At 41.8% G+C, this 16,659-nt stretch overlaps 1 protein-coding gene across 1 annotated transcript in view; it reads left to right on the top strand.

Moving 5' to 3' along the window:
* The window catches only part of LGR4 (leucine rich repeat containing G protein-coupled receptor 4), a 125,674-nt gene that overhangs the window by 87,897 nt on the left and 21,118 nt on the right, over positions 1-16,659 (top strand). The window contains exons 5-7 of the mRNA XM_043971139.1: positions 9,714-9,929; positions 14,143-14,214; positions 16,027-16,095. Of these exons, the coding sequence (XP_043827074.1) occupies positions 9,714-9,929; positions 14,143-14,214; positions 16,027-16,095 (357 nt within the window). The remainder of the gene's footprint in view (positions 1-9,713; positions 9,930-14,142; positions 14,215-16,026; positions 16,096-16,659) is intronic.

The following is a 16,659-nucleotide window of genomic DNA, read 5'->3' on the forward strand; positions in this document are numbered from 1 at the left end:
CTCTACAAGCTTGTTGACCTTTGAGTAGAATCCACTTGGATGTTGGATGGTTGTTTTATTATTTGAATAAAATGGTCAGTAAGTCAGTGAACATAGTGATATTTTAGACTATTAAAAATAACATTTTCCAGAAACCATATATTTTTAAAGAGGGCATGCTATGTTTAGCATTCATTTATTCAGTTTTTAAATGCTTACTTTGACATTTTTCCCCTTAGTTTTAGAGCTGATGTGCCAACTAAAAAAAAAATCTGGAATGTTTTCATCTACATTTGTATGATTCAGTAGCAATGCTGGGAATTGTTCTCTTTGAAGAGGAAAGGGAATGGTTTTGTTAGCCTAGTGGGTGTAGTTGTCAAGTTAGATACAATTGAAATTCTCTCCTGATGTTTAAAAGGCCTTATCAGCACTTGACTGGGTTTTAAAATCTGATGTCTAATCCTGAATTATTGGAGAGATTTCCTTGTGGTTTCCTAGTAGCTCTCTAAAGGACCAAAGTTCATTTATTACCTATTGTAAATGACCAGAAGTGGTTGGATTTAGAAGTACTGGCTTGATGTTACCTTTAAGAAATATCACCCAACCCACTTTCACATTTCATAGTCTATCAGCATTGGGCAAAAGCTGTAAAAAGTTAAAAGTACTAACTGAACAGGATATTAAAACAACATGTCAGAACTGTTCACAATTATATTTTAAATATTTCTTAGTCATAGCTAAAAAACTGACACACAGACACAGACACACACACCCAACTTTGCTTTGAAAAAGGGATTTTTGTTTAACCCTTCTCTTGGTTTTTTTGTTTTTTGGGTGCAATTATCTGAGGATTTCTAGGCATTACAATAGAGAGAGTTTTGGACCTGGAGTGGGGAAGACCTGTGTTCAGATCCAGCCTCAGACATTTAATAACCGGCTGGTTCTAACCAAGGCCCTTAAACTTCTGTCTGCTTCCATTTCCTCATCTGTAAAGTGAGCTAGAGAAGAAAACCGCAAACCGCTGTGTCGAGGGACCCCAGCAAGTCTCCCCAACAACTTCAGTATCTTTGCCAGAAAACCTCAAATGGGGTCCCAAAGACTAGGACATGACTGAAATGACTCAACAACAACAAAAATGGGGACAATAGTGGCACCCCCCTCTTGGGATTGTTGGGAGGGTAAAATGGGATGATATTTATAAAGCGCTTTGCAAACCTTAAAGAACTCCACCAATACTAGGTATTGTCAGCCTCCTCCTCATATGGGCCCAGATAGAATGCCGGATTTGGAGTCTTGGGGCCAAGGTTTGGACACCATCACTGCTACTTATTACTTGTGCAGCTTTGTGGGAAATCCCTTGACTAGGTTCCTAGTTTTCTAAAAGAATGGGTTGGATTCCATAACTTTTTTTTTTTTTTTTTGCGGGGCAATGGGGGTTAAGTGACTTGCCCAGGGTCGCACAGCTAGTAAGTGTCAAGTGGCTGAGGCTGTATTTGAACTCAGGTCCTCCTGAATCCAGGGCCGGTGCTTTATCCACTGTGCCACCTAGCTGCCCCCGGATTCCATAACTTTTAAAGTCCCTTCCAATTAGAAATTGATATGATAATCCTAGAAACATCTGTCACTAAGTGAATTTATAATAAGCATGTGAGGTTTCCATTTTCAGAAGACTATTGGGGAGGAGAAGAAGACTTCAGTCGTAGGCATCAAGATCTTCATGTTGAATTGTTTGGACATATGTCGAACGGTTGCTATCTGCACTAGACTATGATTTTTCTTATCAGTCGGTGATCATTTTTTCTGTATTCCCACTCTGAGCCGAGGGTTGTGTAAAAGTCTTCCAGTAAGTTGTAAAAGGAGGATCAGAGATTGGTAACTGCTTCTGAGAATAAAGAAAAAAAAGACGTGGACATTGAATGGCCAACCTTTTAGCAAGCAAGTTTTATTTCACAAAATAAAAGGATAGATAGTCTTTGCATTTGGGAACTTAAATGTCAAAATTTCTTTAAGATGCAAAAATATCCACCGTTTTGTGAGACATCTGATGTCACATAGCATCTCCTAAAAGGATTAATTGTAGCCTGTCTTCAGCGAAATCTAGTCTTTAGCTAGGAATGAATATTAATAGTGCAGGCCTATGATTGAAAGGCATAGTGTCTTGTCTTGTGGCCAGTCCATAACAGCCTAAACCACTTCCTCACTGTCTTCTTACCGTGGTGGTTCGTAGTTTGTGCTACTTCTTGTGTCTTGGAGCAAATTTCAACCTCCCACCACAGGACAGATTTTAAGAATGAAGTTGACTTTCTGTGCTGCTTTGAGTATTTCTTTAAAAGGCTTCCTAGGATTTAGAACTGAAGGCACTCTGGTTACTGAAGAGGACCCTAAAGGACCTGCCCAGCATCACCTTGTTTATTAGTGCTAGAGCTGGAATAGAAACAAGTGGCTCTTGAATCCTTGATGGAGGCCTAAGAGGGGATTTAGAGATCTTATAGACAATCAGTATGCAAGCATTCATTAAGTGCCCTATAGGCAATAGAGATACATAGATAAAAATGCACACAATTCCAGCCCTCAAGAAGTTTATATTCCTCACCTTATGATAATGATAATGATGATAATAGTTAGACTTTGTATAGCAGTTTACGGTTTACAAAGCACTTTGCATATGTTACCTCATTTGATCCTCACTACCGTCCTGGGAAGTAGGTGCTGCTATTATCCCCATTTCACAGATGAGGAAACAGGCTGGGTGTGGTTAGGTGACTTGACGAAGGTCACAACCAGTAAGTATCTGAGGCAGGATTTAAACCCTACTCTCTCAGATTCCTGGTTCCAGCCCTCTAGCAAGTATAATACCTAGCTGCCCCTACTAGAAGACACAGTGTGTGTGTTTGTATCTATATCTATCTATACATATATCTATATGTTGGTAGATATAGATAGCTATGGCTATAAATAGATCTTGGTAGCCAGGTGGCACAGTGGATAGAGCACTGGGCTTGGGAGTCAGGAAGAATTGAACTCAGATCTGCCCTCTGACACTTACTAGTTGTGTGACCCTAGGCAAGTCACTTAATCCCTGTTTGCCTCAGTTTCCTCATCTGTAAAATGAGCTGGAAAAGGAAATGGCAATCCAGTATCTCTACCAACAAAGTGGGTGGAGTCATGACGAGTTGGACACAGCTGAAATGACTTAGCCACCACAACAAATATAGCTCTAGATAAGAATAGGGACTGGACTTGTGAGATCTATATCCCAGGTGAGGAAACTCTATTATCATTGGTACCATCTCTGTGGCTTAGAATCTCAGAACTGCTCAGAGCACTGACAGTGACCTGCCTGGGGTCTCATAGGTAGTATGTGTCAGACACAGAACTTGAATGTAGGACTTCCAGTGTCAAAGCTGGCTCTCTCTCTACTAGGGAATAAAAAAAGATGAATAAAGTACAGCACATGTTATTCTGCCTTCCTCTTCCATCGGGCCTAAGCATGGTGAGGGTGGTCTAGACAGGCAGGTGTGAGGCAGTTTTACCAGTCAAGAGGCCGTGGGCCAGGAATGCAGTGGTAGGAAGCAGGAACTGAGGGAGGGGTGGGAGCCAAGGGAAAGTTGGAACTGTGGAAGAAGGGAGGAGCTGAGCTAACATCAGGACCTACCTGGAGCTTATGGTGGAAGGGGAGCCTGCAAGTGGCAGTCTTTCCTAGGCTGAGGTGTGGGTGGGAAGCATTTGGCTTTTTTGAAGTTTCCAAGGCTGTTTGTGCTGCCAGTGCTTCGATTAGAGAGCTTGGGCCATTGACAAATGCCTCTCTCTCCTACCCAACTGAAGGCATCCTCATAAGACAGGGATTCTTAAGCCTTGTTTGTGTCATGAACATCTCTGGAAGTCTGGTGAAACCTATAGACCTTTTGTCAGAATACAGTAATTTTGGGGGAGGTGGGGGTAGGGGGACTGGGTGAGTGGGGGTGTAGTACAAGGCAATCAGAATTAAGTGATTTGCCCCAGGTCACACAGCTAGTAAGTGTCAAGTGTCTGAGGCCGGATTTGAACTCAGGTCCTACTGAATCCAGGGCCAGTGCTTTATCTACTGTACTGCTTAGCTGTCCCCTGGAGCTTTATTCTTAATAGATTATCTGGTGTGGAGACAGATGGGGAAATTGAGGTGAAAATGAATTAAGAGTCTTACTTCCCTAAGGAGGTCTGGCTACTTTGTGCCAGAATTAGGAACAAGAATCCAAGCCTCCTGACTTCCATTTCTGTGAAGAACTAATTTTCCAGTGACCCTTCTGAAGCTGGGGTTAACAAAGAGAACTTAGAGTGCGGAATGTAAAAGAACTGATGCTGGTAGGAAGAGGAGCTGAAGAAGACACTTAGGGTTTAGTTTGAGGGACATTGGAATGTGAGGCCAAGCAGGAAAGGGCTTTAGTATATCCCAACCTCTTTTTACAGATAGGTCACCTGAAGTCCAGGAAGGTGGTGAGATCGATTTCCAAGTTCACATAGGTAATAAATAGCAGAGATGGGATTTGAACTCATGTCAACGCTAGACCTGGTATTCTTTCTGCTCTAACACACTGGCTGCCATTTTTTAAAGTTCCATTTATCTAAATAAAACACACACACATATGCATATGTGAGTGTACACACATGTAAACACACATATACAGGCATGTACATATACTTGCAGGCACACACATACATACACATGTGCATGCATGCATATAGGGTACAGCAAATGGTCTGGCCACCTAAGCTCACTGTAAAATTCTACCTGAAGAAGCCTGTCAACAACCAGCAGCTCTGTAATTACTGTGGACCCTCTGTAAGTTTCTCCTGACAAACTGGTTCCACCATCCCCTTACCATCCTTGCAGCATTTAAAAAAATAAAGAACTGAACATGAAGTGAAGAAGGGAGTTAGATGGCAATCCTTTTCATCTTCTGGGAGGTGTGGGAGGAAAAAAAATAAGCAGGCAGTTTCTGGCTGATCTCTGAGGGAGCCCTCAGGCTTTTCTTTAAAAAAAAAAAAAAGGATTTCATTTCTTTGCTGAAATGTTGATCCTCAGTGAAAGCTAAAACTCTTCACAAATCAGGGTGTGCACACCTGTTTCTCAAGGGGCTATGACACCTGCATATCAACTGAGGCCTGTGGATTAACCCTTTGATTCACAGGGGAACCTCTTTCTAGAAGGGGTTTTGTTTTGTTTTTAACTTAAAGGTTACCTTTTCTAACAGGTTTTTTTTTTTATATTTAACTTTAAGTGATGTGTTCTATTGGCCAGAAAGCCAGCCTTGAAGCTAATAAGCCCTGAGTTCAAAACCTGCCTTTGACACATACTGACTGGATTATTCTGAGCAACTCTCTTAAAACAAGATGTTTGGCCAGCTAGGTCATGTTGTGGATAGACTGAAGAACTGGAGTCAGGAGAACCTGAATTCTAATCCTCCCTCAGACACAGACTAACCACATGACCCTCAAGAAGTTATTTAACCTTTTAGGCCTCAATTTCCATATCTGTAAAGGAGGGATGATAATAATAGCACTTCACAAGGTTGTAGCGAGGCTCAAATGAAATAATATATAAAGTGCTAGTAATGTTTTTAAATGCATAAAGTATATTTAAGAATACAAAGGAAACCAATTATACTGAAATACAGTTATCACATTAAAAAAACCACACAGATGGGCAGCTAGGTGGCACAGTGGATAGAGCACCGGCCCTGGAGTCAGGAGGACCTGAGTTCAAATATGGCCTCAGACACTTAACACTTACTAGCTGTGTGACCCTGGGCAAGTCAACCCCAATTGCTTCACTAAAAAAAAAAACACCAAACAAACATACAAACACACACACACACACACACACACACACACACACACACACACAAGCAAGTGTGAGAAAGCATGAGGGAGGCTGACTGAAATGATGCCTTTCTTAGCTCCTCATGCCCCCCATCTGATCCCCACTTAGAGTTGAGTAGCGAATCCCAGGAGTGATTCAGGCAGTCCTTAAATTGAGCAGAGGGGGTAGACTTCCATAGCATGGCTGGCCAAGAGTCTCCTTGGTTGAAGAGAGATGCATGAGGCTTAGAAGCTTCCTCACCAGTGAAGCCCCAGATTCCTGGATTTTTTGGAACCATGCACTGCATGAGAAACTCCCCATCTCTGCATTTCTTTCCTGTGCAGTCATTTGGGTGCTGTAGCTAAGAACTCCCCTGCAGAGTCTTGGAGTAAAAAGCCTTCAGTTGGTCACTCTCAGTGTCGTGGTGTGTAACCTGAAGCTTCATCCATAGTTGGGAAGATTTCCCTCAGCTCTGACGTCCTGGGACTCTAGGCCAGGCAGGCAGGCAGGCACGCAGACTATCATTTCTTCTTTGTGGGTGCTCCCTCTGCCAGCACCCAAGGTCACACAGACAGCAAACCATTGCAGTAGAGAGTTTCTAAAGCCTGCTCCCTGGCCAGCTGTTTTGCACTAGAACTATTCAAGGGCTTGAATTCTGAGCTTCCTTCTGTTTTTCCTCTTCCTGTTTTTTCTTGGGAGAAGGAAGAAGAGCATCAATCATCCTGCTGATTTGCCACCTTGAAGGGAGTTGGTTGGGGGAGGGGGAAGGCCAGCAGCCCCTGGAAAATTGAGTGTTGGCTGAACTTGGTTTATTGACACAGGCATTTCTAATCATAAGCCCAGGGAATGGACTGCAGTTCACCTGTGCATTGTGAAAAGTTTGTTTAAAAAATGGGATCAAACGTTGTGAGTCAAACATGGACTCTGCTCCTAAAATGAGATCTTGTCAAATAGAGGAAAAAATAAATCAAGTCAACAAGCCTTTATTAAGCGCCTACTGTGTGCCAGGGACTGCATGGAGATACAAAGAAAGGGAAAAACAGTCCTTGCCCTCCAAGAAACTCACAGGTGCATTCAGATGTTATAGTAGCCAAATTTGGGGGTAGGGGCAGGGACAATGGGCAGCATACAAACAGTTTCTGAATACCCACAAAACTCTGGAAGCTTCAAGTGGAGAAGACACATGGTCTAATTAAACTCAATCTTCCTTATTCAAGAAGAGCACCTTTAGTAGGTGATGTGCTGTTGGCCAATGGGACACCCATTCCCCTTACAGGGCTAGGGTGAATTCTGGAGCTTATGGGGAAAGAGATGAGTGTGATCCCAGCCCCAAGTGCTCAGGACACCAACAGCTTTCTTGCTCAGACTTTTTCTATGACTTTTTAAAGTCTTTTTTAGTTATATCTGGGACAAAGCATCAATTAGTCATTTCTTGGTGATCTGTTAATAAAAATAAATATTTAAGTGCTTATTGTGGGACAGACACTACAGATAGAAAAACAAAATGAAACCATCCCTGTCCTCGAGGTTACATTCTATCTGAGGAAGAAATAACTGAAGATATACAAACTAGATACAAAGTAAATTGTATGGGGGAGGTGAGGTCCTAGGGGAATTCAAGGAAGACTTTACAGAAGAGGGAGCACTAAGCTTTAAGGACCAAGCCCCTCAGTTTACAGATGAGGAACTGAAGCTCAGAGAAGTTAGAAGACTTGCCCAAGGTCATACATAGCTGGTAGAGTCAGGATTAAAACATAGGTGCTTGGGGGCAGCTAAGTGGCGCAGTGGATAAAGCACTGGTCCTGGATTCAGGAGTACCTGAGTTCAAATCCGGCCTCAGACACTTGACGCTTACTAGCTGTGTGACCCTGGGCAAGTTACTTAACCCCTCATTGCCTTGTAAAAAACAAAACAAAACAAAACAGAACAAAACAAAACAAAAAAACAAACCTAGGTGCTCAGTCTCCTATCCCAATACTCTTTCCCATGTTCCTTGCTGCCTCCATTGCTTAAAAATGATAAACTTTATACATGAATGATGTTGTACTTAATTTTGGTGCCAGAATGACCTAGCCCATTTAGCATTGTATGGAAGTGGGGAATTTTTCTCCCCCTGTTCCCCTCTCCCAAATGTACTTTATTTCTGATTTCCAGGCCACAATAAAAAATATTAATCTTGCTAGGGCTCAGTTTCTATTTCTGTAAAATGAGGGCAATTAGATTCCTAAAGGTTGATTCCAACTTTAATGTTCAACAAACCTACTTAATATTCTGCCACCGTGATTTGTGGTTCTAACAATGCAAGAATATTTTCTCATGAGCTTGGCTGTATCATTTCCCTAATAGAAAAGGAGATCAACAATTCCCTATGACTCCAAACATTCTGCTAGAATGTGGAGTATAAAGAACACAGTAGAGGCTCAAGGGCCAGGTGACCCCTCTGTACTTCAGGCAACTCTTGAAGGAAATACAGCTACCTTGGAACCCAAGGACGGCTCTCACCTTCCTTTGTATTCTCAAAGCCCCGCACGTGCCTGGCACTGAGTTAGTGCTTAATAAAAGTTTGTTGCCTTGACTACTACTACTACTACTACTACTACTAAGACTACTACTACTACTACTACTCTTCTCCTCCTCCTCCTCCTCCTCCTCTATCTCCATCATTGGGGTTAAGTGACTTGCCCAGGATCACACATCTAGTAATCGTTAAGTGTCTGAGGTCGAATTTGAACTCAGGTCCTCCTGAATCCAGGGCCAGTGCCCTATCCACTGCACCACCTAAGCTGCCCCTGCCTTGACTTCTTAACCTTTTTATTTCATGGACTCCTTTGGTCATTTCTGAAGCCTGTGTGCCTCTTCTCATAATGTTTCTAGGTGCATCAAATAAAATCCACTGTATTACAAAGAAAAGCAATCATACTGAAGTAAAGTTAAGTTCCCTGGATGTCAGGTTAAGAAAGCCTTCTGTGAGGCTACAAGTTATAGACTATTTGGTAATCTGCACCAGGGAAGGGAGTTTCCCTACAGAGATGAAACCACTGGTCCATACCCACCCTGCAAAAGGTCACAACTGGAAAGGCCCTTAGAGACTTAATCCCAGTTCCTTATTTTTGAAATCAGGCTATTGAGGCTCCATCAATCCACTTATCAAGGACCTACTGTGTGCCAGGCATTATGCTTAGTTGGCTCTGGCAAGGTCAAGTGATTTATCCAAGGTTAAATGGCAGCAGATTTGAAACTGGTACACAGGCCTCCTAACCCTTTCAGCTCTGACCCTACATGCGTCTGGGAAACATTGAAACACCATCTGAGCCACCTTGCAGTATGTGCATTATCCCATTCGTGCTCTCTATTCCTGTCCCATTTATACCACAATATCAGCTGTATTGGAAAATGTATGTTTGAAGGTTGGAATATGTTTCCAACCTTTAATTATCTTACTGTGCTCATTTCCCCTTCAAATGAACGGTATATGTCATTTTAACTTTCTGTTTGAAAAAACTACCACCAAAGGTTTTAAATGTCTTCAGGACTTAAAAACAAAATTTTTAAAATGCTGGATTAAAATATTGTCTTACAATTATGAAGTATATCTAATTTTAAAAATTGACCTAGCTTTGATTTTTAAAGTAAAACTGTGACATCTGAACTAAAATGTTCCCTTAGTTTGGAAGAAGTTAGAGAATACTCTGATGAAAATTAATTAACATGGGGCTTATTTTAAAAAAGAAATAAATTTCTCTTGAAATAGGTGTTAACTCAAATTATTAGGGCCGTTAACAATTTCCGTTCTCAGTTTCAAATGTTTTGTGTTGTGATACTTGTATGACTAATTGACTCATTCCTTAGCAATTAAAATGTGTTCTTGAACTTGGCTATTGTATTTCTCCTACAGGCGTCTAGATGCCAACCACATTACCTCAGTCCCTGAGGAGAGCTTTGAGGGTCTTGTTCAGTTACGGCATCTGTGGCTTGATGACAACAGTCTGAGTGAGGTGCCTGTCCGGCCACTCAGCAACCTCCCCTCCCTCCAAGCTCTGACCTTGGCTCTCAATAAGATCACAAGCATCCCTGACTTTGCCTTTACCAACCTTTCAAGCCTTGTGGTTCTGTAAGTACCTGCCCCTTCAAATGTCTTATTCAAGTTAGAATGAAGAAGTACTTAGTGTGTGCCAGGCACCATGCTACATAGACCAAAACAAAGCTGTCCTTGCCCTCAGGGAGCTTACATTCTAGTGAGGGTGGGGAACAAAAGGATACAGAGAAGTACAAAACATATACAAGTGTGGGGGCAGCTAGGTGGCCCAGTGGATAAAGCACTGGCCCTGGATTCAGGAGGACCTGAGCTTGAATCCAACCTCAGACACACTTGATACTTACCAGCAAGTCACTTAACCCTTATTGCCCCACAAAAAAGGGGGGGGGCATCTACAGCATAATCTGGAAGTAACCAGAAGAACAATTTATACAGTAACAACATTTTAAAGCCAAACAACTTTGAAAGACTTAAAAACTGATCAGTGAATTGATCAACCATGATTACAAAGGAATGATAATGAAGCATGATACCCAGAGACATGACACACATTTTTCCACATGGACGATCTTGGAATTTGTTTAGCTTGACTTTACATATTTGTTACAAGAATTTCGTTTTTCTTTTCTTCCCCCCACCCCCCAATGGGAGAGAGAGAGAGATGGAAGGGAGAAAAAAATAAATGCTTGTTGATTGAAAAAATACATGATTAAAATATATTCAGAATATTTTGGGGGATGAAGGAACATTAAAAGGCAGGATCATGCGTAAAGGTCATTTATATGTGACCCTTTGCTAAAGGTTATCTGTTATAAAAATGCAGATTTGTATGTATAAATCACTGGGAGATGTGTCTCACTGGACATCACCTGAAAGGTCTATGCAATCCAAAGAATATTCATTAAGTGCCTGCCTAGAATCGTTCTTGTAGAAGATTATGTTAACTCAGGCCTTCTAAGAGCCCTGATTTTTCAGGAAATCAGGTACCAATGTTAATACAAACTTAAGAATGTTTTAGAAATCAGTGAGTTGTTGTGACTTTGATTCTTCCTTAAACAAGTTACTGCTTGTTAGCCGAATTGAGCAAATAAGCCCCAGGAGAGATGGGAGTGTGAGGGAGGGGCATCTCTTGGCATTTCCAACTTTAACTCTATAAAAAGTACTTGGTCTACTGTGGCATGTTACTGGAGAGACAAAGTACATTGCAACTCCCAACGCTAGAGAAATGATTTTTCTGCTGAACTGCCCTGGTCAGGCCACACGTAAAACAATCCCAACAAGCATTTAGTAAGCCTCTGTGGTGTGTGTAATCATATCTTCTTTGGTCTTTGAGATAGCATAAGAGAAGGTGAGTCTTTAAGTGGGCTCCCTTTGGTGAACTTGTGAGGACTGAGCAAGGTTCGATCAATAAACATTTATCAATGTGCTAAACAAAGGACAGGCATAGACAGGGACTCAGTCTGCATTGTTAAAGGGAACAACCAAATTGATTAGATGTGAGCAGGTATGTGGAAGGCATTGGGCATACAAAAATAATGTCTCTGTCCACAGTGATCTCAGAGTCTCCTCAGAGTGGGGGAGGGTGGTATGAGAATGTACTCTTGAGAATGTACACAGTTTGAAGAGGAATCAGCAAGCACTTGCCATGGAGTAGGTACATGAGATGTGCCTTTCATGATGCTTAGGGATTCTGTGAGGTGGGGAGGGAGGCCTGGGGAACAGCAAAGACATGGAGACAGGAGATAAAATTCTGAGTTTAGGGGATAGGAAACATGTCACTTTATCTGGAGGGCATAAAAAGAAGTAATATGGACTAGAGCCACAAAAGTAGACTGGAACCATATTGTGAAAGGGTATGTCATTCAGGGAGGTCTTTTGTGGTAGCTAGATGGTACAGTGGATGGAGTATTGGGCTTGGAGTCAGGAAGGCTCATCTTCCTGAGTTCAAATCTGGCCTCAGACACTTCCTAGGTGTGTGCCCCTGGGCAAGTCACTTAACCCCTTGTGCTTCAATTTCCTCATCTGTAAAATGATCGGAAGAAGGAAATGCAAACCACTCCAGTCTCTCTACTAAGAAAATCCCAAACAGAGCCACAAAGAGTCAGACATGATTGAAAAACAACTGAACAACAAAATTTATCCTCGAAGTAACAAGGAATGACATGGTTGTCAGGTTTGTCCTTTAAAAAGGCAGTTTGGGCATCCATTAGGAAGATGAATAGAAGAGGGGAGGGGCTAAAAGCAGGGAGTTCATTTTAGGAGGCCGGAGCAGAAAGTCCAAGTGAGAGGCCAGGAGGGCTTGAACCAGGAACATCTGCCTGGTTTTATGGCATTATGAGACCTTCTGACCCTGCATCAGATTTACTGTATACAGAGACCCAAGCGGAGCCAAATACTCTATAAAGCATATTTGGTTTGGGTTTTAATGGGGATCATGAGTCTCTTTGGCGCTCTGGCTCAGTAAAATAAAATGATATTTAGATTCATTTGGGGTCAGGGCTCAGCAAATTAGGACATTTTGTTCTGGGTTTGGGGTCAGGTCCCTACTGTCCATGTCAGATGGTAATAGTAATTAAATTCTATTCAAATGCTTCTGTTACAGACCTGTTGTACAGTCAAACTGCTCTTCTCCTCTGTTTGAGGGCAAATGATGAACATTTTATAGCGGTTTACATTTAAGATAAAGTCAATAACGGTTCCCCTTCTATTTTAAATAGGTAAATAGAAAATGAATCCAAGGAAACTGTGCTCCATTCCCATAAGTCCCTAAGTGACTAAATTGCCCTTTGCCCTCTATCTTCATATAGGACTAGACTTAGAACTGGACAGTAAAGGGGTCAGGTGTCCTAAGACCATCATTTTACAGATAAGGGAACCAGGGCTCACAGGTTATTGTCCAAACTCACCTGTTTAGGTGTGGAGAGAAGGTGATGAGGAGGGAATGCAACCTGGCAGAGGCCATGTATAAATGCAGGGGATAAGGGGTTAGGTTTGGGGAACAGCTCGTGGGCTGGTTTGGCTGGAATGTGGAGTTTGTGAAGGGGCGGAGGCTACCAGAAAAGCAGATGTTCCTTATCCTGTTCAGGCACTAGGGAGCCCCTGAGGGCTTTTAAGCAAGCCAGTGATCTGGTCAGACCTGTGCCTTAGGGAAATCATATGTGGAGCATGGATTGGAGAAGGGGATACTCTAGACTGACTTGGGGATGAGTTAGGTTATTTCTCTGAGCCTATTTTCTAACCAGTGAAATGGGGGGAATCACCTTTTGCTGGATTGCTGTGAGCACTGAATATCCAGACTCTTGATTTGGAAGGTGCCCAGGAGGCCAAGTAATTCAGACCTCATGTTCACTGAAAAACCTGAGGCCATGTGCTGCCAGTTCCTCCTTCCCATCTTCTGTATCACCCAGACATCTTCTCCTGCCTTCTCTCCTTCTCTCCAGCCTCTAATGAAGAGACAGAGAGGTGACCCTTTTCCTTGCTCCTACCCCCAATATCTCCATTATCTCCAGCAGATTGCCCCAGCTCTCTCCCCCACTTTCTTTCTTATCTTCAGTCCCTTATCTTTTGGCTCATTCTTTGACACATACAAACTCACCCAAATCTGCTCTCCATTCTTTTAAAAACAAACAAAAAGCTTCACTTAATCCTCCCATTCCTGCTTGCTGTTTCAATATCTGCTCTCCCCTAATCAGCTTAAACCCCTGGCCAAAGTAAGTGGTCTGGCCAAGGTCCCTCAACTTCCTCTCCTTATGTGGGTCTCCTAAAGCCTCTACCCTCTGACTTCCAGCCTTATCATTCAGCTCAAAACTGCCCTTTGCAAAGTTATCAATCATCTCTTAATGGGCAGATCTAATGGCTTTTTCTCAATCCTCTTCCTTCTCAGCATATTTGCAGCCTTTGACACTGTCTGTCACCTATTAGTTTGACAATTATCACCTGCAGCTAGGTGGCCCAGTGAATGGAGTCAGGAAGACTCATCTTCCTGCGTTCAAATCTGGGCTCAAATCCTTACTTACTGTGTTACCCTGGGCAAGTCACTTAACCCTGTATGCATCAATTTCCTCATCTGCAAAATGAGCTGGAGAAGGAAATGGCAAACCACTCCAGTATCTCTGCCAAGAAAACCCCAAGTGGGGTCACGAAGAGTCTGATATGATGGAAACGACGGAACAACAGCTGTTGGTTTAGTACTGAAGCCTATGTGGGAGCTATTCCTTGTCTCTTAAGTACTTTAAAAATCATTGCCTAGAGATGTCTACATAATGTTTTTTTATTCTTGTCTCCTCAGGCACCTTCATAATAATAAAATTAAGACCCTTGGTCAGCACTGTTTTGATGGATTAGACAACTTGGAAACCTTGTAAGTACATCTTGAATAATTCATTACTGAGCATGATGTGCATTTATATGACTTGTAAAAGAGAAACTATATGGTGTTGAATCCATAATTTATTTCTAATTTTTTGGTCATTTTGTGACATTTCAGTTTTTGCAATCTTAAGGCCAGGATCAAGAATAATTCAGATTTGTGGTTAGAAAAGAAACCTCCCTTCTCTTTGAGGTCAGGGTGGCACTGGGGTAGGGTGAGGAATTGAGGATGTTAATTAGTCAGTTTCCTGCTAATTGTGCTTTTATTGCAATATCAATTTCATAAACTAAGAGGAAATGAACTAGGTCTTTATAAAGTTAGAATATTTTAAAAACGCAGACGGTGTATGAAACATTTCTACAAATATTATTCTACAACCATGTCATTCATTCATTATACCTGGGCCCCAGCTTTATGTGTTAAACCTCATTTCAGTCGTTGTTAATCCAGCTGCCCAGGTATAGCATTGCTCCTGTAGAACTGTGCTCTCCTTGAGTATTGTTTAGCCTACTGTGATTTTTGTAGCAAGGCTGACAAGGCTGACATTATGACCCTCAACAGTGTCACTGTTTCTTACAAAGATGATCTCTTTTTCAGAGAGCCTGAACTGAATGAGGACAATAGCTGTGAGGTTCTCCCTTGGCCCCTTCTTGCTCCTTAGGCTTCTCTAGGGAAACAAAGTCTGCAGGGGAAGATTCGGGCCACTCTTTGGTGGTAGCCACCATAGCAAAGAGTACCATGGTCCCAGAATTTCTTGGAAATCATTCTGGATGCTGGACTTAGTCCCCAGTTTCTGGGAAATACTGTTCAGAGGATGTGTTGACTAATAGAATGCTGGCCTTGGAGTTAGGAAAACCTCTGTTTGCCTCAGCCATCTCCCTATGACTTCTTTGCTGAATAGTTGGTCTGTGTTGATGGAAAGGGCTCATACAACTGGAGTTCCCCATGGTGATGAAGTCATAGATCCTTTATGAATTTTTAAACCTTTAAAATTTCCATGTTAAATTCTATACTTCACAAAAACTCCTCTCCCCAAATACTATTTCCTTTATCTGCTTAGAATAGGCATCTACAAAGGATTTTTTTGATTGTGAATTCCTAAGGAGCTAATAATTTTACTCCTATTGTCTACCATGGAATAAATTAATGCAAAGATCAGTATGGGAGACATTTTAAACTTTTTTGGAAGGAAAAAAAAAAGAATGCTGATCTGAAGACCTGTCAATGTGCAATATCTCCTTCCTTGGAGAGGTGGTGGACAGCAGGAGCACAAACAGCTTTTGTTCTCAGACACGGCCAGTGGGTTGATTTATTTTGCTTAATTGTATTTGTTTTTATAAGGGAGGCTTCCATGGGGGCTCAGTTATTGGGTAGTATCAAAAATTTTTTTTTAAAAGAAAAGAGTATCAATGAAATATTTATGAAAGAAAAAATATAAGGAAGCCTGTCATAAATGTTTGGTAATTCCATGAGACTTTTCTTGTTCATGGTTTTGATTTCTATAACATATTTGTTGATAGGTGACATTTCTGAATACTGTCATGTTTTAGAATAGAGTTATAACCACTATAATTCCTTCCAGCGCTGGTGTAAAATTCAAATGGAAATGGATCCCTGCCATCGTGTATTGACTTAGAAAATCATAAATTAACAGGATGCATATTGTATTGTGTTTTTTATTTATTTCGTTAACCATTTCCCATTACATTTTAATCTGGTTCAGGCTTAGGCTGGGAGTTTTAAAGCTCTGTCTTACAAAGATATGGTTATTGTTCAATCTGGTTTCATCTTCATTCCTTCTAGGGACTTGAATTATAATAATTTGGGAGAATTTCCTCAAGCAATTAAAGCACTGCCAAGCCTGAAGGAGCTGTGAGTCTTTCTTTGCTCTCTTTTTAAATTTAATTTAATTTAATTTTTTTGGTGAGGCGATTGGGGTTAAGTGACTTGCCCAGGGTCACACAGCTAGTAAGTGTCTGAGGCCAGATTTGAACTCAGGTACCCCTGAATCCAGGGCCAGTGCTTATCCACTGCGCCATCTAGCTGCCCCCTTTCTTTGCTCTCTTGATGCCTCATTCTTCCATCAGCCCTGCCCCACCCCCAGCCTTCCCACATGACCATGGTAGAGAATCTGAAGTGTCTATAGATAATTGTACATAGTGAATTGTGGTGTTGTCCCATCCAGGAAGCGTTTATTAAGCACCTAACTGTGCCTGTATAACTTTGGGCAAATCATTGACCTTCTTAGGTCCCAGTTTCCTGGTCTATAAAATGAGAGAGGTTGGTCTAGATGGTCTCAGAGGACCCTTCCTAGCTCTAAGAATATACACTCCTTTGTGTAAGACATTGTACTGGGGATGCAAGGACTGAAGAGATGAGACCTACCACTCCCCTGCCCTCAGGACACTTGAATTCTTCTGTGAAGAGAATCATATA

Source organism: Dromiciops gliroides, chromosome 6 (genome assembly GCF_019393635.1).
Source record: "Dromiciops gliroides isolate mDroGli1 chromosome 6, mDroGli1.pri, whole genome shotgun sequence".
Lineage (NCBI taxonomy): Eukaryota > Metazoa > Chordata > Mammalia > Microbiotheria > Microbiotheriidae > Dromiciops > Dromiciops gliroides.